The 26,170-nt window shown below is 42.2% G+C and overlaps 1 protein-coding gene across 4 annotated transcripts in view; it reads right to left on the bottom strand.

Moving 5' to 3' along the window:
• The window catches only part of SCUBE1 (signal peptide, CUB domain and EGF like domain containing 1), a 297,458-nt gene that overhangs the window by 205,739 nt on the left and 65,549 nt on the right, over window positions 1-26,170 (bottom strand). For all 4 annotated transcript variants that reach the window (XM_073316774.1, XM_073316783.1, XM_073316805.2 and 1 more), the window contains exon 4: window positions 9,087-9,221. In XM_073316774.1, coding sequence (XP_073172875.1) covers window positions 9,087-9,221 — 135 coding nt within the window. The remainder of the gene's footprint in view (window positions 1-9,086; window positions 9,222-26,170) is intronic.

Below are 26,170 nucleotides of genomic sequence, written 5' to 3'. Positions count from 1 at the left end.
TAGACGTCAGCCAGAGATTTTGGTGTATCTAGGCCTATAGCTGTTCCTGAATTCTGGGAGATTTGTTTTTTCAGTTGCAGTGAACTCACAACCATTGAGTTTAGCTCACTCTTCAGAATCTTAGGACAAATACCATTGCCAGAAACAAAACAAAGATATCGTGTTGGTAATTCAATACTGGTACTCTTTTTTTTCCTGAGTCAGTACTAAACCAAAGCTCTGGCAAAGTGTTAGGGGGCACTCTCTGGTCTTTCAGAAGACGTGAAATGTCAGACGAAAGTACAGCCTTAGACAGCTCATAGCATTTTTCATGACAGATGGAATGAGAGAGGTACCTGAGTACTCAACCCTGGCTCTGCTACCAACTCCCTCTGATACTTTGGCAAGTCACTTTGGGCTTTCATAAAAACAGACTAAGTTTCTAGTCATCATGGTTGTGGAGGAAAGCTTGAAAACATCAATTGAGTGTAAACTAAAAGGCTCAAAATCCAGAAGATAAATAAAAAGAAACTCAATGATTTTTAAGGAAATTTTGTGATTTTCTTTTAGGCTTATCTAAATGAGTAGGGTTGGCAATATGGTGAAAGGCACTACATAACTTTAACAACCACTACTTTTTTATATGTACCCTACATTTAGATGTTCCTTGCCTCAGAGTTCACAGCTGGAGACAGAAAAAAACAAACACTAGACAAGCCAGGGACAACAATTCAGGGAAAAGAAAGGTGCAAAATTATAAAATAAGGTGCAGCTTAATAAGTTCCAAATGGCAACACTGTTTTCTGTCTGTTGGTTTTTTAATTTTACCAAGGTACTTAAAGGGTTAAAATCAATCCCCTACAACTGGCCAGTGTTTGCTTTTCTATTTAAAAATCACCCTATTAAAGTGGTACATGTTAGTGCAAAGACTATTGAGTTTTCTGCCCTCTCACTAATTATAGAAACATAAAGGATTAAAAAACGTTATGTCTATAGACTACTCTTTATGAATAAGGTGCCTGATGAGTAATTTATTTGTTGGACTCGAGCACTGCACTGAGAAGTCAAGTGGGGGATACTCTCACGCAATGCCCATACAGCAGATGAGAAACCTTACAATCCAAACAGTAGTGACTCTGGCAGGGTATGCACATTTCTACCAAAGCACAATGAGAATTAAAATGGTATTAACATTACTCTTTGTCTCTGTATCCTCCCTCATCAATGCAGTTACAGATAAGCAGTCATATTACTTTATTTACTCAAGAGCTACAGCGCAAATGAAGAGAGGGGTTATTATTATTATCTCTACACTTAGGAACCTTTTCCTAAACCATAACAAAATATTACCTGAGACAATGATGTTTTAATAGACCAAGTATCTGTTATCCAAACATATTGGTGTAGAGGTATTGATTTCATTAAATGATGCCTCACATACAATGATTGTTAACAGAGAAAAGTATTTTAGGATTTCAATTTTAAAATTACAATAGGACAGTCTATTGTTACAAAAGCTGTTCCATGGCACAGGGCACCTGCTCTTAGGATGGTGTGGTCTGGTACATCCAAATAATTTAACAGATTGTACATGTCCAAAGAGCTTTTAGACTTGAGATGAGAATCTCTGATGTTCAAAGTTATGGCAACACAATTATTCAGTTATCCTTACAAATTAATATTCAATACTAATACATTATTTGTGCTTCTATGAAGCCATTCACAGGTGGCTCTCAAACTGATGATATCTCACAAAGACCTTATGCAGTATAATAGTTTGTACATGGTTAAACTATGCTAAAGAGACGTTAAGAACTTGCCCAAGGTCACACACAGTTTCAGCAACAGAGCTGGGAACAGAACATACAAGTCCAACTTGCAGTCCCCACCTGCTCTAACCACTGGGTGGCACTTCTTCCCTAGGGCCCAGGCTTTCCCCTATCTTGCCAATGCAGAATCCTGTTGGAGCTATGAATAAAAATAAATCCAAGGTTTGGGTGGAGAAGAAGAAAAACTGAAGTATAATTTTCTTCTCCTCTGACAATAACGAAGCCAGCAGTTTGAAGAAGTAAGTGAACTTTTAAGATCATGCCTTTCCATACCACAACTGACATCAGGCATCAATCCATCACTTTCCATCAGATCATTCCTAGGCTAGCGCTGCAAAATTAATAAGATTCAACTAAACACAATATTCCTATGGGATAAAGGGAAGTGGACAAGCAACTCCTCATCAAATGGCTTTCAAGTGGTCTAAAAAACCATGGCAACCTCCATCTGAAAGTCTTTTACACAGTTTGACCAACCCCCCCCCCCATAATTTTCTGTGTTTTATAGCTCAGTTCCTCTCCATCTGCTTCCTCCCCACCCCTTAAATCTACCTTCCCCAATTATTCCTGCCTTTTTAGTTTGCTTGACACTGCCAGGATAGATCGGGCTTTGGTAATGAATAATTAGCTGATATAATACCATAAGCATAAATATGTCTTGGATAGAGAATCAAGGGTTAAGTTTTTAGAAGACATCTCTTTACATGTGGAATTTGTTGGCTAATTTAAAGAAAAATACATAAAACCATGAAAGCCAAATCTGTATCTGAACAGAAACATCTGATGTTTCCTTTTGGAACACTAAAGAGACAAACTTTAAGGTGGCATGCCTATGATTAAATATTCAATATGTTTTTGTGAGACATTCAAAGGCAGTGACATTTAAGGCTTCCCTTATCACTAAGCTGCATTGCAGGAGACCTAAGTAGTCCAAGTCTTTAACAGGTTTAGAGTATGTGTACATTGCAATCTAATGTGTAACTGCAGCAAGTGTAAACATACCCAAGTTATTTTTTGAGCTAGCTAGATCAAACCTAGCAATAACATCAATAACATAGCTAAACAGGAAGCAGCATGGTGGTCGCCTCTTGAGTACACACTCAGGTCCCCAGTGAGCTCATACAGCCCATGTTGCTGCGGCTTCACTGCGGTTACATGACCTAGATATATCAGAGCTAGCTCAGGTATGTCTACACATGCTGCAGTCACACATCCAGTTGCAGTGTGAACATATCCATAGACACATAATTAAGCTCTGTCTAAGGGCTCGAATACATGGCCCTGCAGTATGAACTAGATGGGTGTGAATTGTAGAGAACGCTAACATGCTATACCGATTGCCCCAGGAAGACCCTGCTGGCATGAACTAAAAGATACCTAGTTTGTGTTAACGTCATCTAGTTTGATGTAGTGTAGATGGTGCCAAAAAATACTAATCTTCCCAGGATTTCTGAAGTGCATGCTACTTAAGGGGTTAAACGTATGTTAGGCTAGTAGGTAGCTAATTTTGGTTTCTATTAAAGCCACCAGTTTTTTCTCTTATATAATTTACTATCACCACAGCCTACCAATGCAACTAAGATGCACAATATTTATATGAAAAACCACAAATTTATTTTATGTTCTGTTAAGTTTTGTCCCTCACCATAAGATACTCTTCTTGTTCCTTCTCTTTTCCTTTTGCGTAATAAAGTGTCGAAACCTGGCTTAGCTGCAGGGAAATGAAGTAAATTTTAGGCATAAATAAATGAATCACATTGTACTGGGCATAGTCTATTCCCAAAAGATTTGTGAGGGTAATCCATTGGTCAGCAATGGAGAAAGTAAAATAAAACAAACATTGCAAAATGATTGTCCTGACTTGAACATCAGCCTAACTCCTCCAGTATAAAATTGATACTGCTCTGAGGATAATTTAAGTTGATCTCTCCTGCCCATAAGAAATAATGAGAAAACTTCTGGAAATCATGGAGACCTGCCATCCAGAATACACGGAAGAGGATATTAAACCCCCCTGTTGTGGCTTTTAACCACAGCCCAATGGGAGTGGTGAGTGAAGACACAATGCTCCTAGAGATGTTGAGATGAAGGCAGGCACATATCTCTTTGAATGTTGGGGGAAGTGTATGTGGCAGCAGGCATTCATAGATTCTTAAGTGGGATGTTGCACGCGCTCCCCACTCCCTGATGACTAGTGCAGAAGGGAAAGGGGGCACAGCTCTACCCCTCCTTATTACTTTGGAGAGTGTAATGCTGCTGCCATCCAGTCCATGGCCTCTGTGACAACCTACATGGACCTTGGAATGAGGAGCATAGGTTGCAAGAAGGAAAAGTTTGGAGGAGACACCAGCCCAGGGGTGCTGGAACAATTTGTTATAGTGGGAGTGCTGATGATGGCAACCATGTATTTGATGCTTTTTATTACTATGTCAAGCCAGGGGGTGCGGCAGCACCCGCAACACCTCTCGTTCCAGCACCACTGCACCAGCCAGCATTTGCCCACTGCCCTCCGATGATTTTATTGTATCAGCACTTGGTCACATTTCTCCAGTCTAATATTGCTGCTTATCAGTGTTCCAGGATTACACTGCAGCTGGCTCTACAGTCCTGCTGGAATTGAATTGGTTGTTGATCAAATAGAATAGTTGCAAATATGGCAGTTGAATTTCTGTCAGCCTACTTCTAAAGTGCATGTATGCTGAGAATTTTGGGATATTCAAGAATCACAGTACAGACACTGTCCTCTTCACTGGAAGTCACTATGTCCTCAGTCACTGCATGTCCTGCTGCTTTATATTTCTGCAGCATTGTGACAAAGTGGTTTCATTTCCCACACTCCTTGTACCTTTGTCCATAGGCAAGGCATTTTGTTTCTGCCTTTCATATTGCTTTCCACAGAATAGACACTAGACCATGATATCTGCATATTCAGTCTGTCTCCGTTCTGCTTCCTGGGTTCCATTAGCTTGAGCCTGTGTACTTGTTCTGCTATAGTGACTGTCATTGTGTTGATCTTTTCTCTGTTCACCAAGGGTTGCATTGCTATTTGGAGGCATTTCTCTAGGGTTACATCTGTTGCTCTCCACAGACTCTCCTATAAGCTGAAACCACATGTCCCAGAAAAGATCCCATCTTTAATTAAGGAATCTTTAATGTTTCCAAAGATGCATGTGGATGTTAGAGTTCTCAGCTTTGTAACTATTCCCTCTTCTGCTTCTTTGTTTTGGGTACAACACAAAAAAGCCCCACAGACACATACATACACACACCCCGCCCCCAGTCTTGCACTGTCTACAGTCTTGTTCTGTCTGGGATCATAGTGCTCATCAAACACCTTTATCAGCTGTTCAAATGCTTCCAGCATTATTTATGGCAACAGACTCACTCCTTGTCCTTCTCCCCCCCCCCAAATGAGAAATTTAAAAAACTTTACCTTCATTTTCGCATCTTTATCCCCCAATGTCAGCTCTGTATACAGACTCAGCTCTTGTTTCCATGCTTGTGCAGGGCTTTTTGTCTGGAAATCCAGTATTCCCAGTGGTCTGAGTCCCTCCATGCTGCTTGTTTGCTCTGTTTCTAGCTGCTGCTTTATTTTCTTGTTAATCACACGCTCTTCCTTGCTGTGAGTCTTACTAACAGTATTGCCAACCTCAAATGATCAAAGATCATGAGTCACACCCCCAAAAGTCATGAAACTGCCCCCCAAATCATGAGATTTTTTTTAAAAAGTGTTATATTGAGTTGTTTGGCTGGTCTTTTGAGTTTTGAACTCACCATCCAACCCCATGCAGGTGTGCAACAATTTGTGTTGCCCAGGATCCCAAATTTATTAAGGTGATTTTGAACCCTGCTTCAGGAGCTCTCAGCCCCACATCTGCCTGTCCCCCATCAATTCCACCCCACATCAGTTCAGCCCCCACCCCCACATCTGCTCCTCCTGCAGCTCGTCAGACACCTTTCCCGGGTCTGGGGAGGGAGTGTGCTGCAGGGGGGTTATTTTCTCCCCCTTTCAATATAGGGGAGGCAGCTCCAGAGATTATTCACCTCCTTCTCCTTGCCAGGCCAAGCGTTGCAGCGAGGGAGAGGGGAAGTGCTGTTGCTCACATGAGGGGAAGGGAGAAGAGGGAGTGGAGCTATCCTGAGCTGCTGGGCGTTTTCTGCTTCCTCCTCCCTCTTCTCTGAGGATGATGTCAGCTGCTGGGAGGTAGTGGGGAGAATTCTGCCTGTTTCCTGTAGCAGCTTTGATTGGCTGCTCTTCACCAGGAGGTGGAACTGGTGGGAAAGCAGCCAATCAGAGGGAGGTTTCCCTAGGCAGAGCTGAAATTTGAGAGAGAGCTGGAGTTTCTCACATCACCCTGAGACTGGCTCTCATCCTGGCCAAACTTGCATGACTTGCAAAGAAATCCTAGGAGCTGTCAACACTGCATTAGACTGACCACTGCTATCATATTTTACGTACCACATATTGGCTAATAACATGAGAAGACTCCATCTTCTAAAACTAAACTGGCTGTTTACTAAGAGAGCTATTTACAGAAGTGATGCAACCATAGTGAGCATTCCAGCCACGTGTGCACAGACTGACTTTCTGGTGCCTCTTCCAAACTCTTCCCTCCTGCAACCTTTGCTCTCCCCTCCAAATTCCATGTGGATTGCTACAGCTCTGAATGCCAAATCACTTAAGCATGCACGTAACTTTAAACCACATGAGCCATACTGACACAGCTGAGGTCAGCAGCGACTTTCAAGCTGGACCCCCATTAATATAAATGAGAGAAGGCTGCAGGCTGGGAAATCTCTGTGAGGGCTCAAGAGCTTTGGGGTATATTCTCCCACATCTGACATAGCCCAAATCCAATGCCTTTCCGGGCACATTGCAAAGCTTCTCTTTTTCACCAGACATTTGAAAATGGTGGGAGGAAATGTAAGAATTGTTCAAAATTCAAAATTGTTCAAAATTCAATTTTTGAACTCCTAATTGTTTGAGTGGGGAATGAGCTTTGTTGTGGATTATCTTTAAAGTGTGGCACATACTATGTACTTTTAATTGATATCAAAGGTGCCTGAAATGTATGGATAGGCACCCATTTTAACATTTTTACATAGAAGTCAATGGGAGTAATTGTGTTTAAAATTTACATCCATGCTTAAGTGTTTGGACCGTTGTGCTTGGGTTGTGACTGGAGCCTACATACTGATGCTGGGTGTGGGAAGGGTTGAAGGATCCTTGTTTCCTTCTTCCACTAACCCATGTGCACCCATGTAAGTGTAGACACATTCTAGCACTAAAGAGGTCTCTAGTTAAATACTTTCATAAAAGAATATTTCTTCTCTGTTTTTTCCTGAAGTTTTTATATAGACACCCACAAGTGATACAGACTGAAAATAAACAATATTCCTAAGGTTAACAGCTTATATATTTAATGGAAAGAATCTGATATATTTCTCACCATGCCTGGTTACTGTTTGCACTTCAGCCAGCTTGGACAATGAAAACAGATCACTCAGTTTCATTTCCTGGTTCTAATGTGCTAGCCCAATGTGTTTGTGCTTGGGTTCACAGTGCTACAGAATAAAGTTTACTTTTAAAAAAAAACAGACACTTTATTTTTGAAAAGTCATAGAGCATTTGTGTCATGATACATTTTGTAACTGCCTCTTCCCCTCTTATTTCAGACCCAAAATAATTTGACTGTGTTGCTTTAATTAAATCTTATTTCACACATTCTTTATAAACAAGCTAGCACAAACACACTCACCCCACACATTTTTATTAGGGGTATACCTCAGTCACCCTTTAAATCAGCTTCCCCAGTCCTCCTGCAAACTAAGAATCGTCCTCACCATAAAAACTCACCATTTCCCTCAATAAATCTACTTCATATAAAAATCTTTTGCCTTCAGAATCTCATTTTTCATTTGTTTCATTAGCTTCCATCTCAGATATCTAAATTCCCTTTTATTACAGCTGGGAATTTTTATAATGTGCAAATTGAAATAATGACTGTATTGCAGCACTCTGCAAATGGTTTTCATTAAGCTTCCAGCTACTATTCCTTGCTCTGTTGGATATCTTTGTGTCAGGGTTACTTTATGCTGGACAGAAATTTGAACAATTTATATTGAACAGAACAACTAAAAACCTACTAGATAACTTTTAAAATACATCGGCTGATGGAGCTTAATTGCAGGTTCTCCTCAAAATCAAAGTGCTTTGGTTGCTTTAAACTTGACAATCATTTTAAAATACAGAGAAACTGAGTAATTTTCTGGATTGTACATATTTTTAAAATCAAAAATATTATTTATCTCTGCAATTCTAAGTTTACAAGTACACTGTGAGAAACATGTTTAGAGTTTTAAGAAAGTTCCTCCCGTTAGACTATAAGGTTTTGGTTTTCTGTTAATATAGTGACTAAATTCACATCCTACATTCAGTAGGAACCTCTGGTTAATTACAGTGACTTAAAATAATTCAGACACTTTTTGTATGGCAAGTGGAAATTTAGAGTGGTGATTTTGTTGACCAGACTCATTTTGCTGCTTTGAGACTCACCATCACCTCTTTTTAACTGAGTTTACTAGAATATATTCCCACTACTCTTAGGGTCACCAGAAGTCTGAATGATCACATTAAGAATCCATTTAATTGCAAAGATTTATAGTTGTGTTGCTCTCTTTTTCCCTTTTGCACCCAAGCTTATCTTCTGTATCTGAAATTTACAGGAAAAAGAGAGGAGATTGCTCCAACCAAAATCATCACTAGATTATGACCACAGCTATATGGAAAATCCTTGATTTTACAGATACTGGCGATCAGCAACCAAAAACTCAAGCAAATTCAGTGGGCTTCTGGCAAAAGAAGAGCGTGTATAAATTTTCCAGATAAATTAGCCATTTGTTTCAATGTAAGTTTTGGTACCACAATGCCTAGGGTGGAGGGTTACTATTTTAAATGACCTCTCTGTTCTAATGGTCAGTAGTTTTACATTCCAGATATTACTATTTCATATCAAAATCTTTTTTCCCCTGTCTTACTAATGAATCTACTGCCAGTTTAGACGGCTCCATAATGAATCAGTCAAGATCCTACCAAAAAAACCCACCAACCCATCAAGAGACATATCTCACAGAAATCTATGGATACAATACACTCTCCAACTTCTATAGCACAATGATTTCCAAAGATCTGAGGAGAAAATTATAAAGAACATAGTTTCTGAATGTTTTATCAACATGGTTACTCCACTGAACATGTCTCCAAGACTGAGCACTTACCATTGGAGCGGTGAATACAGGTGTGCTGGTTATCACTCAGGAAAAAACCCTCCTTGCATTGACACTCATAGCTGCCCATTGTGTTCACACAAATCTGTTGGCATCCTCCATTGTTATCCAGACACTCATCAACGTCTAGGGGAAAAAAATGAGAATGTAATATCTACACACAGACTGTATGTTTAAAATAGCAAGCATCAACCAAAAGGCACTCTGTAAATTAATCTAATGCAATTTAAATGGGCACTATTACAGTTAATCCAAATTAATCCATTTAATTCTTTTTCTCACATCACAGGTTTAAAGTTAACATTAAAAGAACTATGGGGGGAGGGCGGATCCAGCTTAAGCCACGATGCATTCTGAGTTGCAAATTGATTTCCAAAGCACGATGAATGTTAACGTTCTAAAGAGCTGTGACCCCATCTGCCAAAAGTAGTGTTGTGCTCTGTCATTCCCTATCCACTTGGAAAGACATACTTCGGGCCTACAGTAATTTCTATCAGGGTAGCAGGCAAACACTAAGGGCATTATTGGGTGAAAAGAGTCTTTATAGAGTTCTGGTCTTGAACAGAACAGCATGCTTCAATTACTGAAGTCATAACCGCCTACTTTGTCCATTTGTTTAATGTTGTTTAATGAAAGGAAGGCTTCTTAAATCTAAATGTTCCATGTCTGTATTGTCATTTTAATAGGCAAATATATAAACCCACAAAGGCAGCATCAGCTACTGGCTGTTTTGAATTCTCCTCTGAGCCCCCCCCCATCACCTCCCTTTGGCATTAAGATTGTTATACTGTTCTGTTTAACAGAGACATGTTTTACCATTAGGAGAACACTGACACTAAGTACTCCTTTTCTTTTTGCGATATACTCAGTGTATCTGACCTGTATTCAACCTTGCAAGCACTCTCATCTTTTGCTCATAAAAGATTGCAGAATATCCCTGTTCCCAGTTAACTCTTTGGAAAATAGAGTCTCTGCCACCCAAGAAACTCACAATTTGTTCCTTTTGTGAGGCATTGCAAACAACCAACCAGATATTTCACAGGAAGTGCCAACATTTCAGAAAGGGACAAAAACTATAAATGCCTCAGCAGGGTTGGCATAGCTACTGCAGTAATTATTTCTTCAGGGAAGCCAATGGTATATGAAATTACCAGACATGTTGCTTAGGCAGGAGATTTGAAATGCTAGAGAAACCTGAATGGTAATTAATGCTGCAATGCAGGGCTGGTTCAGCCATCCCTGCTGAGCCTGATGACCTAAGACCATGGGGATCCACCTATGCGAGTGTGATGTTTACTGCACAAGCTCCAGCACTATATGGGATGGTAAATGCAGGCACAGAGCACTGTAATGAGGATAACTCAAGCTCTAGAGAGTAAGAATGTCTCCTCCTTTATCGTGGACCAGCATGGGAACATGCAGCAAGTTTCCCCCCTCCCTTTTACCAGGAAACTGTGAGGCAATATTCTCCCAAGTTCCCCCCACAAACACCGCCTACCCCTCACCATTCTCAACATGTTATCACTTCCTCTTGTCCCTTTGGGAGACTGAACCTCTTTAGCAGACACATCAGAGCCATTTGAGGAGCACATGAGGAGAGACCATCTGAGCCATTGGAGCTGGGAGGGGAAGGAGCAGTCACATGACTTTGCAAGAGACTGCATGTGCAAGTGAATAGGCCTTGTGGCAATAGTAATGTTAATATTGATACAAATAGCCCTAATTCAGTCTACAGAGTTTGGATTAAATTTCTTCAGAATTATGTATTGGATTGTAGACTCGTTAGCTTAATGCTAACTGGAGAAAAAAAATCTCACTTGATCCATAGACAAAAACAAAATTTTGCTGCGAAGTGAGACGTTTTCCAAGTGTTGCCGTCCATATTTTCACAAAACAACCTGAACAATTGCCTTTCCTTTCTGATGAATAATTTGAAACAAATGCAATATTTTATCAACATGTTTTTCTGCTCTTGACAGTAAAATCTGACAATTTACCTCTTCTGTAATGAGACTGCCTCATTTACCACCAACCCCTACCCTTTGTATCTGAGAGTTAACGTTAACACAGTTCAGATTCTGAAAACAACTGGAGAAATTTCTAATAGCAAAATGCTGTCAGTTACTTGCACCAAAACGAGCTTAGTGGTATGAGCATTGGCCTGCTAAACCCAAAGTTGTGAGTTCAATCCTTGAGGGGGCCATTTAAGGATCTGGGGCAAAAATTGGGGATTGGTCCAGCTTTGAGCAGCGGATTGGACTAGATGATCTCCTGAGGTCCCTTCCAACCCTGATAGTCTATGAGACCATTTGTAAAAAACAAAGACAAAGGAGATGATTTGAGTGAAAGGGAGCAACTGAGCTCTAGAACATGCTTACTCCCATACCATAGGAACCTGTCGCCTGCCCCCACTCTGAGGGTGTGATTGCTCCGTACACTGTGTAGCATTGGTTTGTCTCTCTATCTAGGCTCTCCTTCTCTTGAACCTTTGCCCTAAACTCAGATCAAACTCATTTTAATATCCCAGACTGTGTGTCGGATTAGATAGCTAACTAGATATAGATATAGATGTACATATAACTTTGTTTTGATATCTTGTACTGTGCATTATCAGTTACTGCTGATTGTTCTAGAGACCATAAACTCTCATGTTAGGGCTTGCAACGAGGGGCGGGAGGGAAGGAGGCTGTACCCACTTTTCCTTTATGGCTAAATGAGGTCCCAAACCTATTTTCTGTTATAAGGGTCATGATTTGGCAAAGGTTGAAAGACCCCTGATCTCAGCAGACTGGCTCCACTCCCTGCTGATGGATTGTTTCTTATTCACTGTGTGAGGAATCATTCTCACATGAGCTGATCTCAGGCACCCCATCACAAGCACCTGCTCCAATCCTCCCCACTCCATTGGGAGAGCAGGGAAGATGCCAGTCGGGGAATGAGGGGGCAGAGGAAGGGGGTAGTGGTTTTAGGGTATATGTATTAGGCTACAGTCCCAAATGACTGCTGCTCTAGACCTCTCTACCATAGGCACTACTCTTAAAGGCCTCCAGGAGTATAATCCACAAATGGTCACAGAGTTATGGCTAGAACAGTGGGTAATGCAATGTCCGGAGTGGCACTGTGTAGGCAGTCACTCTAGCTATATGGCAATGGCCAAAGGCAGATTGAGTACCATGCTCTAGACAGGCTCTGCAAAGTGAAGGAGCACATGCAGGGGGTAAGGGATAGCTTTGGGAGGGAAGGAGAGGAAGGAGAACCAGACAGGGAAGAAGTGTGGCAAACTCCAGGAGAGTTTGAAAGAGAGAGAGAGAATTTATGTAAATATGGTAATATATTAAATTCTATAAAAATTTATTCACAACTTCATTTACCTAAACCCAGTGGTGAGCTGGAGCCGGTTCGCACCGGTTTGCTAGAACCGGTTGTTAAATTTAGAAGCCCTTTTAGAACCGGTTGTTCCGCGAGGGATAACCAGTTCTAAAAGGGTTTCTAAATTTAACCTGCCAAAAGTGGCGCCTTAGGTGCCGACTCCATGGGTGCTCCACCCCTGCAGCACCGAAGGGGAAAATTTGGTGGGTGCAGAGCACCACTGGCAGCTCCGCGCCCCACCCCTGGCCCCAGCTCACCTCACCTCTGCTCCGCCTCCTCCCCTGAACGCGCCGCCCCGCCCTGCTTCTCAGCCCCCTCAGGCTTCCCGCGAATCAGCTGTTCGCATGGGAAGCTGGGGCAGACTGGGAAGCAGGCAGCGGCTTCACACTCAGGCTCAGGGAGGTGGAGGTGAGCTGGGATAGGGGGTGCAAGGAGGGCCGCCGGCGCCGCAGCAGGTAACGCGGCGGGGGGGGGAGGGCATGCAGGGGAACTGCTCCTTGCCCCAGCTCACCTCCCCACCCCCGGCCTCAGCGGGAAGCTGCCACCTGCTTCTCAGCCCTCCCAGGCTTCCCGCCAAACAGCTGATTCACGGGAAGCCGCGGGCAGGATGGGGCAGAGAAGCAGAGCAGGGCAGCGCGTTCAGCAGAGGCGGCGGAGCGGAGGTGAGGTGAGCTGGGGCTGAGCGTGGGGTGGGGATCATGGGGGGGTGTCAAGGAATGCGGGGGTGGGGGGTTGGATGGGGCAGGAGTCCCGGGGGGCGGGGGTGGGCAATGACCCCATCGTGGGGTGAGGAGGGAACCCATTGTTAAGATTTTGGCAGCTCATCACTGCCTAAACCCACCAGATATCTAGACCTATAGTTAGCAGGCATGAAGTCATATTTAATAAACCTGTTTAGATTGGACCAGGGGTTCTCAAACTGGGGGTTGGGTCTCCTGAGGGTTATTACATGGGGGGTCGCGAGTTGTCAGTCTCCACCCCAAACCCCGCTTTCCCTCCAGCATTTATAATGGTGTTAAATATATTAAAAAGTATTTTTAATTTATAAGGGGGTTGTACTCAGAGGCTTGCTATGTGAAAGGGGTCATCAGTACAAAAGTTTGAGAACCACTGGATTAGACCTTGTGCATGGTTTGGATTGTGGGTTGAGGTGGAGGAGCGTGTGTGTGTGTGTGTGTGGTCATTACAGCTGATGGAGTATTTTTTAGTAAAACCAACAAACATGCTTCTGGCTTTTCAATTAATGCAGCTGCTAAACCTTTCAAAGCATCCCACCTGTACTGCAACCATGGCTAATTCAGAGTAGTTACCATGTGAAGATGGCACACCTGTTTCAGCCAGTGTCCCCAAGGGTCTCGTTTTGAAAAATAATTCTGATCAACCATACTTTTTCAACACACTCCGGGAAAAAAGCCAGCAATCAAAGGACCTCTAATGTCAACCTATAACGTCAATCCCGTCTGAGACCAAAACCACAAGCTTGCAGTGAAAAGAAATGGAAACAAACTAGGCAGACTGATTGTCAAGGGATGTACATCTACTCCCACCCCATTCTTTTTCCTGGAGACTCTCTTCTCTTCCTTAAGAACATAAGAACAGCCATACTGGGTCAGACCAAAGGTCCATCAAGCCCAGTATCCTGTCCTCTGACAGTGGCCAATGGCAGGTGCCCAAAGGGAATGAACAGACAGGTTATCATCAAGTGATCCATGCCCTGTCACCCAATCCTAGCTTCTGGCAAACAGAGGCTAGGGACACCATTCGTGCCCATCCTGGCTAATAGCCATTGATGGACCTATCTTCCATGAATCTACCTAGCTCCCTTTAGAACCCCGTTATAGTATTGGCCTTCACAACACCCTCTGGCAAGGAGTCCCAGAGGTTGACAGTATGTTGCGTGAAAAAATACTTTCTTGTGTTTGTTTTAAACCTGCTACCTATTAATTTCATTTGGTGGCCCCTTGTTCCTATGTTATGAGAAGGAGTAAATAACACTTCCTTATTTACTTTCTCTATACCACTCATGATTTTATAGACCTCTATCATATCCCCCCTTAGTCGCCTCTTTTCCAAGCTGAAAAGTCCCAGTCTTAGTAATCTCTCCTAATAAGGAAGCCGTTCTATACCCCTAATCATTTTTGTTGTCCTTTTCTGAACCTTTTCCAATTCCAATATATCTTTTTTGAGATGGGGCGACCACATCTGCACACAATATTCAAGCTGTGGGCATACAATGGATTTATATAGAGGCAATATGATATTTTCTATCTTATTATCTACCCCTTTCTTGATGATTCCCAACATTCTGTTCGCTTTTTTGATTGCTGCTGCACATTGAGTGGATGATTTTAGAGAACTATCCACAATGACTCCAAGATCTCTTTCTTGAGTGGTACCAGCTAATTTAGACCCCTCTCGTTGTATATGTATAGTTAGGATCATGTTTTCCAATGTGCATTACTTTGCATTTCTCAATATTAAATTTCATCTGCCATTTTGTTGCCCAGTCACCCAAATTTGTGAGATCCTTCTTTCTGAGTTTCTGCCTTATGGCAACATTATCATACGTGTTTAAGTGACACAGGAGTCAAAGTCTCATTTTCAAAAGCGAGTAAGTCCCATTGACTTTCAGTGAGAGTTAAGCTCCTAAGTCACTGAAGAACTTTTGAAAATTTTACTCTAAAACTTTTTCTTTAAAACTTTTGGAAAATTTTCTGTTCCTTTGGAACTTTTGGAAGCTCAGAATGCAGCTGTTGCCACTGTAGCACTGTGCAGCAGAGAGATGGATTGCTGGTGGCAGTAGTGCAGGACTTCAAGATAGTTTAGCAAAATACAACACCAATTCCGGGGGAGAGGGGCACCTTTTGGCCTTTAAGAGAAATGGGTAGAGAAGTTTGGGCCTTAAAGTCAGTATTTTCTGAATCTCTTTAGTCAGGAAGTTGGTCTGCAAATCTCATGAGAAAAGGCCTTCCTGAGGTGGAAATACTGCGTATAGCCAGTGATGAGCTGCCAAAATCTTAACAACGGGTTCCCTCCTCACCCCATGAGGGGGTCGTTGCCCACCCCCGGCCCCCGGGACTCCTGCCCCATCCAACCTCCCCACGTTCCTTGATGCCCCCCCCGGACCTGTATCCCATCCACCCCCATCCCCTGACTGCCCCCAGAACTGGGCAGGAGGGTCTTGTGGGCCACTGTAGGGGGTGCCCACCCCTAAGAGCCAGAGGCACCTGCCGGGGGGGGCGAGATAGGGAGTCCCGGAGGTGCTTACCTGGGGCGACTCCCAGGAAGCATCCGGCAGGTCCCTCTGGCTCCTAGGGGTGGGGTAGCATAGCTAGGGGGGGAGCAGGGGGAGCCTCTCCCCCTGCTTCCCCTACTGATCACATCAAAAGTGGCGCCTTAGGCACCGACTCCCTGGGTGTTCCGGGGCTGGAGCACCCACGGGGAAAATTTGGTGGGTGCAGAGCACCCACCGGCAGCTCCTCACCCTGCGCCCGGCCCCAGTTCACCTCCGCACCACCTCCGCCTCCTCCCCTGAATGCACCGCCCAGCTCTGCTTCTCCACGCACCCCCTTCCCATGAATCAGCTGTTTGGCGGGAAGCCGGGGAGGGCTGAGAAGCAGGCCGCGGCTTCCTACTCAGGCCAAGGGTGGCGGAGGTGAGCTGAGGCGGGGAGCGGTTCCCCTGCACACCCTCCCCGGGTTACCTGCTGCGGCACGGGCGGCCCTCCTCGCACCCTCCTGCCCCAGCTCACCTCCGCCTCCCTGAGCCTGAGTGTGAAGCCGCCATCTACTTCTCAGCCTGCCCCAGCTTCCCGCGCGAACAGCTGATTCGTGGGAAGCCTGAGGGGCGGAGAAGCAGGGCTGGGCGGTGCGTTCAGGGGAGGAGGCGGAGCAGAGGTGAAGTGAGCTGGGGCCGGGGGTGCGATGGGGAGCTGCCGGTGGGTGCTCTGCACCCACCAAATTTTCCCTTTGGGTGCTCCAGGGTGGAGCACCCATGGAGTCGGCGCCTAAGGCACCACTTTTGGCCAGTTAAATTTAGAAACCCTTTTAGAACCGGTTGTCCGTCACAGAACAACCGGTTCTAAAAGAGCTTCTAAATTTAACAACCGGTTCTAGCGAACTGGTGCGAACCGGCTCCAGCTCACCACTGGTGGTATCCTCTTTCCACCTCCCTGTTCCACTCCTCAAGAGTGCACCAATGTTGTTGTGCAGTAGGCGTCCTGGAAGATCTGATTTCGAAATGACATTGGAGGTATGAAGATTAAATCTGGAAGTGGCTGTGGGAGTTGAGCAAATGGCATTAGGTTAGATGTCTTAGATAGCAGCTCCTGCTGAAATGTTCATATAACAGGTGAGAAGTTTGTTAAGGTAAGAGAATGATGGATCACACCAGCTGATGTGGTTATGAAAGAGCAAGAGGTTTGTAAGTAAAATAATTGCTAGCCACATTTATTGGACCATCTTTACAAAATGGAAAGGTAGGTATTAGGAGCATGAATGAATGAGAAAGGGACATATCTGATTGTGGATGTGCAATAAGCATATCTTCAGGATGAGAGGGAATAGATCTCGCAGAGATTTTAAGAGCATGGCCAAAATTTTCAAGCATATGTACATAAAGCTAGACACCTGAAAAAATCTGGCCTCTGGATTACAAAAGGGAATGTGACAAAAGTGGAAAAGAAACATTGCATTAAAAGGAGAATGAAAACCGATGAGCTCAGCATTTAGACACCACGGTGATAGAAACTTTACACAGAGCATAGATCAGACCAACAGATAACATGCACTTCAGAGGGTGGGGGGAAAAAAGCTACAGCTGTGAATGCTTATTAAAATATAACTTTAAAAACAGAAAGTATGAAAATTGCCAAACAAGTTTTGCAGAAAAAGGGAGAAATAAGAAACACTGATAATTGCATCAGCTGGCAACTCATTAGTAATCTGGTTATTCCATCTTTCATGGATCCTTCTAATTAGGAATAATTATTCTCAATATCAATTTACCTGCAATGGCTCTATGTGGGAACCTGTTTTTCCATTTCTTTTATTCAGTTTCTTTTAATGCTTTTCCTCTTCTTTTGGTGTGTGGAGGCAATTAGATTTAGCTGAAAAGTTTGTCTACATAACACAAATTCTTTAGAAAAGAAAAAATGCATTTACCCCTTCAAGGGTTTCTTTTATCTTAAAAGTGAAAACACATCTCTAAGATGGAGAATAAATTGCACAAATGTATCAATTAACTGTATAGACTGTACGTTCTTTGGAGCTATCTTTTTATTATGAAGGTGTACAGCCGCTAGCTTAATGGGAGCTTGATCCCATGATGTGTCAAACAGTATCCCATCTCCTGTAAATGGTGTCATTTATTGAACTTTAATTATTGGTCTGCTCCACAGTCACTGATGTAATGTAATTGGGTTTTCATTTGCTCTCACAGTCTTTGATGGAAGCACTTGAATGTGGGAGCTTAAAATTCGTTTTCTGGGACTGTTTGTACAAATACATTTGGATTTCTGAAATTTCCATAGAAAATGAAACACAGTAAGGCATAAGTGTGACTGAAGCAGATGCCTTTGAAAAGCAATAACTTGAGGGAAGTTTTTAGTGGTATTTATCTAGTTCTAGTAATAAATCATCATCTCTATTCTAATCAACAAAAAACATCGCTTTTGGAGACTATAAATGCAGCCAGACTGTCTGCTCAACATCCAAGGCTAAGATAACAAACCAGTTTTCCTGAATCGCTCCCAACCTGCTGTGCTAATATTTGGGTTATTCATTATGGTATTTTGTCCTTAAACTGGAATTCCAAGAAAACAATACAATGAAAAAAAAAGTTTATATCCCCCACCCTGATTAAAAAAAAAATCAAATATCTTTCCACTCTCCGCAAATGTAGCTGAAGCCTGTGTTCTGTCACAACAAGGAATAATTTCATTCCCTTCTATGATGTCTGCCCATTTACTGAACAGAAATAAACTGCCTCAATGCTATTATGCCAACAGAGCACATAGGTCAAGCCTGATGATGTCATTTCTTTCTTTCTCATAAACAATCAGGCACCACAATTTGCCCTTTTAAGACATCAAAACACTTTTCACAGCTTTTAGCATTTCCAAAATAAACACTAGAGCTCACTAAAATGACATTTTACTTGAAGCCTCTATACTCTTTTTAATCATCTCTCCTTTTTACACACACACGCATCCCTTGACAACACTGACTGAACAGAACACAATTCCCCAACAGCTTTTCAAAATAAGTTAACCTGCTCTTCTTGCAAAATATTTTAACATTTACTTGAATGGATGTATTTGACACTGCTCCTTTCTACCCATGATGTCCTTTACTACTATTTAGTAAAGGCCAATAGTCTCAAACCTGAGTGCCCTTAATTTAAGGTCCCGAAATTCATATTAGAGGCCCACACATATCTAAATAAAGATAGCATATGCCTGCAGTTCCCTTTGATTTCCATGGGATCTGGTGGTGCCTAGCACTTTTGAAAATGAGACTGCTTCTGTTCAGATGCCTAAGTATGGATTTAGGAGCCTAACTTTAGGCCCTAAGGTTTGAAAATATTGGCCAAACAGTAATCTGTGGACTAAATTATACCAGCTAGGTTCAGCAATATGCTGGGTATGGAATCAGACCAACTCATGGAAAGCTTGAGGAGGGATCATGTGAGCTGCCCAGTCTTCATGTCAGGTCATCTTTTGTGATGGTCTTGCCTCCTTGCTATGTCCCTCGGGCAACTGTTACCTCACACATACACAGAAAGCAGTTCCTATACTTCCCCATAGCTTCTGATTGCTTACACCTTTCTTACATCTGCCCCTAAAGCTCACCCATGCCAGGATCATGAATAATATGGTTGTGTATGTTTTCTCTACTGCTGATGTCACAATATCATATCCATCTATATTCTGTACTTATCTGTCATATCAGGCCTATATTTGACATCAATATGACTTCATTTTGAACAAATTTAAACACAAATCTAAAGGCTTTGATAACAAATCTCTCTGACACAGATTCCCTAACTATAAAGTAGGCATAACAATACTTTGTGCAATCTTCTTATTTAAAATATTAAAAAATAAATACATAACTAGAACCAGCTCCCTCCCCAATTTATCGTTTTTGGGTGGGTATTGACTGGTGCTCGGAGGTCTGGAAGGTCCAGGGGTTACCACACCAGATGTTCAGCCTCTTGCTTCCCTGACCTGGTGGCAGAGATTCCTTTGGTTCCTGCCTTAGACCAGGAATCTTCTGGCCTCCACTTGCATTTCAGCTTCAGCCCTTAAAGAGGTGTGAGAGGGAGACCTGGGCCCTCCCTCTCCACTGGGTCCCAGCCCAGGGCCCTGTGTGAAGCAACACTGTCAGGATCCTCCTGGCAGAAAGTCTAAGTCCACAGCCCTGGGCTACTTCCTATGTCCTTTGGAAGTGACTCTTATAGTCCAAAAGGCTTGCAGTGGCTCTCCTGGAGTGGTGCCCCCTTGTGGACCTTTTGTGCCATCTTGCCCCAGCCTCAGGTCCCTCTGGGAGGGGATGGATGTAAGGCTGGAAGGGGCGTAAATACACAATGCCCTTACAGTCAAATAGTAAAATTCACTCACTTCTGGGTCATCCCCAGACTCCTCACGTGTCTCTCTCTCAGTCAGGGACGCAGTGCTTCTCACCCTGCAGCTCTTCTGGCTGTCCGGGTTGTAGTGAAGCTCCCCTCACATAGAGAGGCAAAGCTACCTCCCACCTCTTTGCCAGTCAGCCCTTAACTGAGCCAGTCTCTGACCTTTTCTTCTCCCTCCTGGCCTGGCATTGGCTGCAGGTATGGGGGAAGGGGCAGCCTTAGCTGAGCCCAGAAACTCCTGCTCCTGTGTGGTTGCTCTACTCCATCACAGTGGGGTTTTCAAAAAACCTAATGTTATTAGTGCTCAGCTCCCAGTTCTGCTGTCAGCGTTATAGTGCCAAAATAGTCAGGACAGCCAGGAGAGGGCTTAGAAAAAGGATTGTCCCAGCCAAAATGGGACGTATTGTTACCCTAGTTAGGGTGAATTGAATTGAACTGAATTGGAATTGAATTGAAACGTTTTGTTTCGGGTCAGTCTGACATTAATCTGTGTTTGCTTGAACGGTCACAAAGCCTCATGGAAGATATAGTTTAGGTGCAAAGTGCCCATTTTCCTTTATGGGCCAGATGGGGGCCTGTTCCATCGAAGAGAATGTGGAGGTGAGGTACCCGAACTACCATTCCCATGAGGAACCATGGCAGCTCAGGCAAACACAGATTAATGGCAAACCAATCTAATTTTTATTCAGTTCAATAAAGTAAAGTGGAATATTTCCACCTGTGAATTTTGAAAAAGGTTGATTTCAATCAGAATTTTTTTGGAACTTTTCTACAAAAAATGTTTATTTCTACTTTTGACCGCATTCAGGATGTTGTGGAAAGCGAGTCACACCATCTGTTTGGTTCAAACAGCATGCAAGGAGAGGGAGACAGAGATGGTCACACGCAGGTGCCACCCTGGTCTCTATCTGCCCTGCCCCTATAATATCAGTCTTATATAAGTCCAAATCCAAGCCAAATGATACATTTCCTTATTAGTTATTTTTCACCACTCAAGCATTATTAATAAAGCCTTACAAGGAGATAACGGAAAGACAGTTTCATAGAATCATAGAATATCAGGGTTGGAAGGGACCTCAGGAGGTCATCTAGTTCAACCCCCTGCTCAAAGCAGGACCAATCCCCAGTTAAATCATCCCAGCCAGGGCTTTGTCAAGCCTGACCTTAAAAACTTCTAAGGAAGGAGATTCTATCACCTCCCTAGGTAACGCATTCCAGTGTTTCACCACCCTCCTAGTGAAAAAGTTTTTCCTAATATCCAACCTAAACCTCCCCCACTGCAACTTGAGACCATTACTCCTTGTCCTGTCCTCTTCTACCACTGAGAATAGTCTAGAACCATCCTCTTTGGAACCACCTCTCAGGTAGTTGAAAGCAGCTATCAAATCCTCCCTCATTCTTCTCTTCTGCAGACTAAACAATCCCAGTTCCCTCAGCCTCTCCTCATAAGTCATGTGTTCCAGACCCCTAATCATTTTTGTTGCCCTTCGCTGGGCTCTCTCCAATTTATCCACATCTTTCTTGTAGTGTGGGGCCCAAAACTGGACACAGTACTCCAAATGAGGCCTCACCAATGTCGAATAGAGGGGGACGATCATCATAATTAGCACTGTGCTGACGCACCTTGTTATTATCAAGATCTGCGGTTTGCTGTGGCAGCATTTTGACTAGGGACTTTTGCAGGGTGGAGGGTGCATATAATGGACAGATAGAGACTCTTCCGGAGGCCCTTTGGTTCTTTTCTAGTTAGAGATTGGCCTAGTCCATTATCTGGGTCAAGTGCCACAGTCCAGCATACGCAAATGCTTTTAGCTTAAGCCAAGTCTTACAGGATACAGGCCTGTAGGCCTCTTGCGTTACAGCTCTTGCATATGTTGCATTTAGTGCATAGACTGTGCCGAAGAATGGGAAGGGGTCAGGTCAACAGTAATTTCCCCCACAAGGATTAAAACAAGTTTCAAAATACCTGTCCAGTGGGGGGAAATTCCGGAATTCCAATTTTGAACCAGCTCTAGTTATTATATTGGCAAAATCCAGTAGCAATGTCCAATATACCATGGAAAGAGTTTTGAATGTGGAAAAACATTTTTTGGTGACAGAGGTGGAAAAGTGAGTTGCCAGTTGTAACACAGGATAGTGGAAAGAACCTGTTTATGGATTTCTTCAATTTACAAACTGTTAAGGGATTTTATTCCAAATAATTTGCCTATTTAAGACATGGTCTGAAAAATGTGTTTGCTTCCTTAATTTACATGTGTGTAAGATTTACACACTGTAAGTACTAAACCAATTATTTATTTCACATTTCAACAGAAGGATGATATACTGGAGATCCAGAGGGCAAGTATGTGCTTTTTAGCAAGTAGGAAAAAGGTATTGACCATTCCCACAGATGAAGCAGCAGCATTGGTAATGCCAAGCAGGAAGAGTGATGATGTTAATTGATATTGGGTTAAACTGAATTTAGAAGCAGAGATTCTTAATAACTGGGCAATCCCAGATGCATTGAAAGAATGTGGCTTTTGATGAAAGACATTTGGGACAGCATGGAAACCATTCCAACCAGGTTTTGTTAGATATATAAGGAGCACTAGATTATACTTTAATGGATTATATGCTCCCCTTCATATCTGCAAGGGAAAGGGAGCAAAAAACCCAGACAATATCCTTGCTGGGAAGTGAGAGTGAATGAGAGGGGGATGCTGTCTCCACAATAAACTGCCTCGTTCCTGCCAACTTCACAAACTCCACACCTGGGGAATTGGTAGCACGAGGACCCATTTTCTCATTCTGTTCAGGTACAACGCTGCATCCCAACAAAGCAAAGTTACAAAGTCCATATTTCTAAAACACACAGGAGGCCAGATCCTCAGCCAGTGTAAACTGTCATAGGTACAGTGGAACTATATCGATTTATGCCAGCTGAGGATCTAGTCCAGAATTTCCAGCCGCCTACATATGAATAACCTGCATAAGAGATTATTCAGGCTACAGGTTGTGACTTAAAAATAAAATCAAGACCTTTCAGGATAAAAGATACTACCTACGTGTTAAAATTTTTTTTTAAATGTAAAATGAGACATCGTTCACTTTAATTGTGCCCTCTGTTACACAGATACATGCTGCTAGAAATCTTGTTAAAACTCCAACTATGTGGCTTTTCCAGCTATCAAGACCTCAGAAAACATTTAATTCAAAAATGCTTCCATAGGTATAAAACATTTAGACACTAATTATGGGTGTGTTGCATTACAAACTAAATGAACAAGTTTAGCTACCTGTAGTTCTTTCAAAGAGCAGTTGGTGTTGCTATGGTTGATATAATTGAGGGTGTTGTCATCCACTCAGCAGCTAAAAGACACTACAGTAGCATCTGCACCATCCCCTCATGGAAAGTGTTAATGAATTTAATAGGGATGAAAGGAATATGCTAATATAGAAATTGCTCTAAAACGTTTATAGAATTTAACAGATTTATATCTTTCCTATTGGTATCTTGAATCCCATTTGATGAAATTGTACAGCAGGAATATAGTTCTTTATTTAATTTTGTAGGATTTAAAAAAAAACCTAATTAAAAGCTAAGCATTTTCTATTACTATTGTAGGAATTTTCCACAGGTGATTGATTGAAAGATAACAGATTTCAAACCGATAAAATATATTTTTTAAACCAAAACAGATAATTAACCTGCAGAACTCATTGCCATGAGATACCACTGAGTCCACCAGTTTAGTAGATTTTAAACAATGGATTATGTGGATCATGAGAACATCCACAGTTACATAAGACAGGAATAAATATTTACAGGGGACATAAATCACACGGTTCATATATAAGCCAACCTGTAATTGACAGCGGTTAAGAAGAAACACTCCATGGGCAGGTTATTCCAGTATGGGATTTCTTATATCTTCCTCTGAAACATCTGATATTTGTTGTTTTCTGGGACGGAATACTAGACTAGATGAATCATTGTTCTGATCTGGTATTGGCAAATACTATGTTCTTATGTCTGATTGGCCACAGCCAGTTGCTGCCACATCACTCCTTGAAGTATAGTCATGAAGATATCACAGAGTAGTGATTTGGTGCGTACATATTAACTCCAACTTGAGAACTAAAGCTGTGTGAAATTACAGTTGCCATTTACTGGAACCTTCTTACTTTTGGTTCATGTAGACTTGAACCCCTTCAGTTTTTCATTTGAAGTTTTGATTTCAAACTCACTTAAAATGAAACTCAGTCCAGCCCCCCAGTGTTCATGTGATTTCACATCACAGGAATAAGCTTTACATGCTTTCAACATGCAATCATAAATAAACTTGTGAGACTGGGCCTACAGTCACTCAAAATATTCCACTGAAATCAAGGGGAGTCTTTCCAGTAATTTAAAACCTTTGCACTTTATCACATCTTCCAACTGAGAATCTCAAAGCTTTTCACAAACATAAATTAAGACTTGACACTCAAAGGTAAGTATCACACCCATTTAACACAGAAGAAAATTGAATCAGAGAAGATAATGCCCTGACCTTGCAAGGGGTTGCAAGCATAAGAACATGCTGGATTGGGACCTAAGTGCTTTGATGGATTGGGACCAGAGTGCTTAGCATCTTGCAGGATCAAGTGCTAAATGACTTGTGCCCTCAGTCACAAAGCAAGCCCCTGGTACAAAGAATTCAGATTATTCGACTTCCTAACCTGTTCTCAAAGCAAGAGGCCATGTCTTATTCCATAAATCAGTAATGGGATGTACGGCTCAATGTTGCCTGTCATATTAACACTTTTTATTGCATCTCTGCCTAGTTTCAGAAGCAGTTTCTCACTTACCTCTTCAACATAAATGAGAGACAGAGTTAAACAAATGAAGTTTTGCAATGCTTCTAAAGAGCATTAAAAAAAGAGTTGAAATTCCCAGTTGAGTCTAAATATAGCAGCACGTAGATTTTATCATAGTGAATTCGAAGACTTTTTTCTTAATATAGAGCCGAAATGCTATACACAGTGTCATTAGTTTTCTTTTTCTAGTATTTATCTAAAAATGTTTTATAGCTACTTTTATATTGCACTAAGTAAATAATAGAAAAGATTATCAGTCCATATTTATACCATTTCATCCTTGAAAGACTGTACATTTTTTCTTTTGTAAATAATAATGCTTGTGATGACAGTATATTAGGAATACTTACAAAAATCAATTTAAACACAATTTTTGCAGTATCACAGACATTTTTAAAAATCCAGACATATTTAAATAATTTGGGTTATTTTATTTTTAAACCTGCTTTAACACTGAAGAAAAACAGATGTAGAAGCCTTATTAGATCACATATCTCCTATATTATATTGTTTTTAAATGTATACCACAGAGTCCTGGAGTTTTGGAAAGGCATCCCTATTCCCATATCTGCAAAGGGTTATCATATGCTCCCTCAGTTCTCATCTATATAATAAGATTCCAGGAATGTGTGTGTGTCACCAGGGCCAGCTCTAGGTTTTTTGCCGCCTGAAGCAAAAAATTTGCTGCCCCAGGCTCCGAGAGCACAACTGCCCAAGCCAAAAAAAAAAAAAAAAAAAAGGATGGCCAGAATGCCGCCCCTGGAATTGTGCTGCCCCAAGCACATGCTTGCTTTGCTGGTGCCTAGAGCCAGTCCTGTGTATCACTCTGAAGGCTATTATGTCTGTAGCATCAGTGTGAAGATATTGAAACAACTACCAGCACGGTTGAGAGCTCTTTTTGTTCAGAATTTCACCAGATTCAATCGTGACTGAGATTCCCGATTTGTTACCATCCAATCTCAACCCTTTTGAGTTTAAGAATTATACCTGTGCAATGTACAGATTCAGTAAGGCATGTATCTATGTCACAACAAGACCATTGTGATATCAAATGCAACTCAACTAGTCACGAACCTTACTTTACAGCTTATTTACATGCAATAATTTCATGGGTTGTATGAGGGAGACTGCACAGATGGTAGATTACTTGGTCCAGTTGCCTTACCTATGTACCCAACTGCCACCCACACAAATCAACACACAACTCCCAGCACAACTCCCCTAGAAACAAA

The sequence above is a fragment of the Lepidochelys kempii genome, chromosome 1 (genome assembly GCF_965140285.1).
Source record: "Lepidochelys kempii isolate rLepKem1 chromosome 1, rLepKem1.hap1, whole genome shotgun sequence".
Classification (NCBI taxonomy): Eukaryota; Metazoa; Chordata; order Testudines; family Cheloniidae; genus Lepidochelys; species Lepidochelys kempii.
Note: the sequence above shows the minus strand (reverse complement) of the source record. Positions and strands in the feature narration are given on the sequence as shown.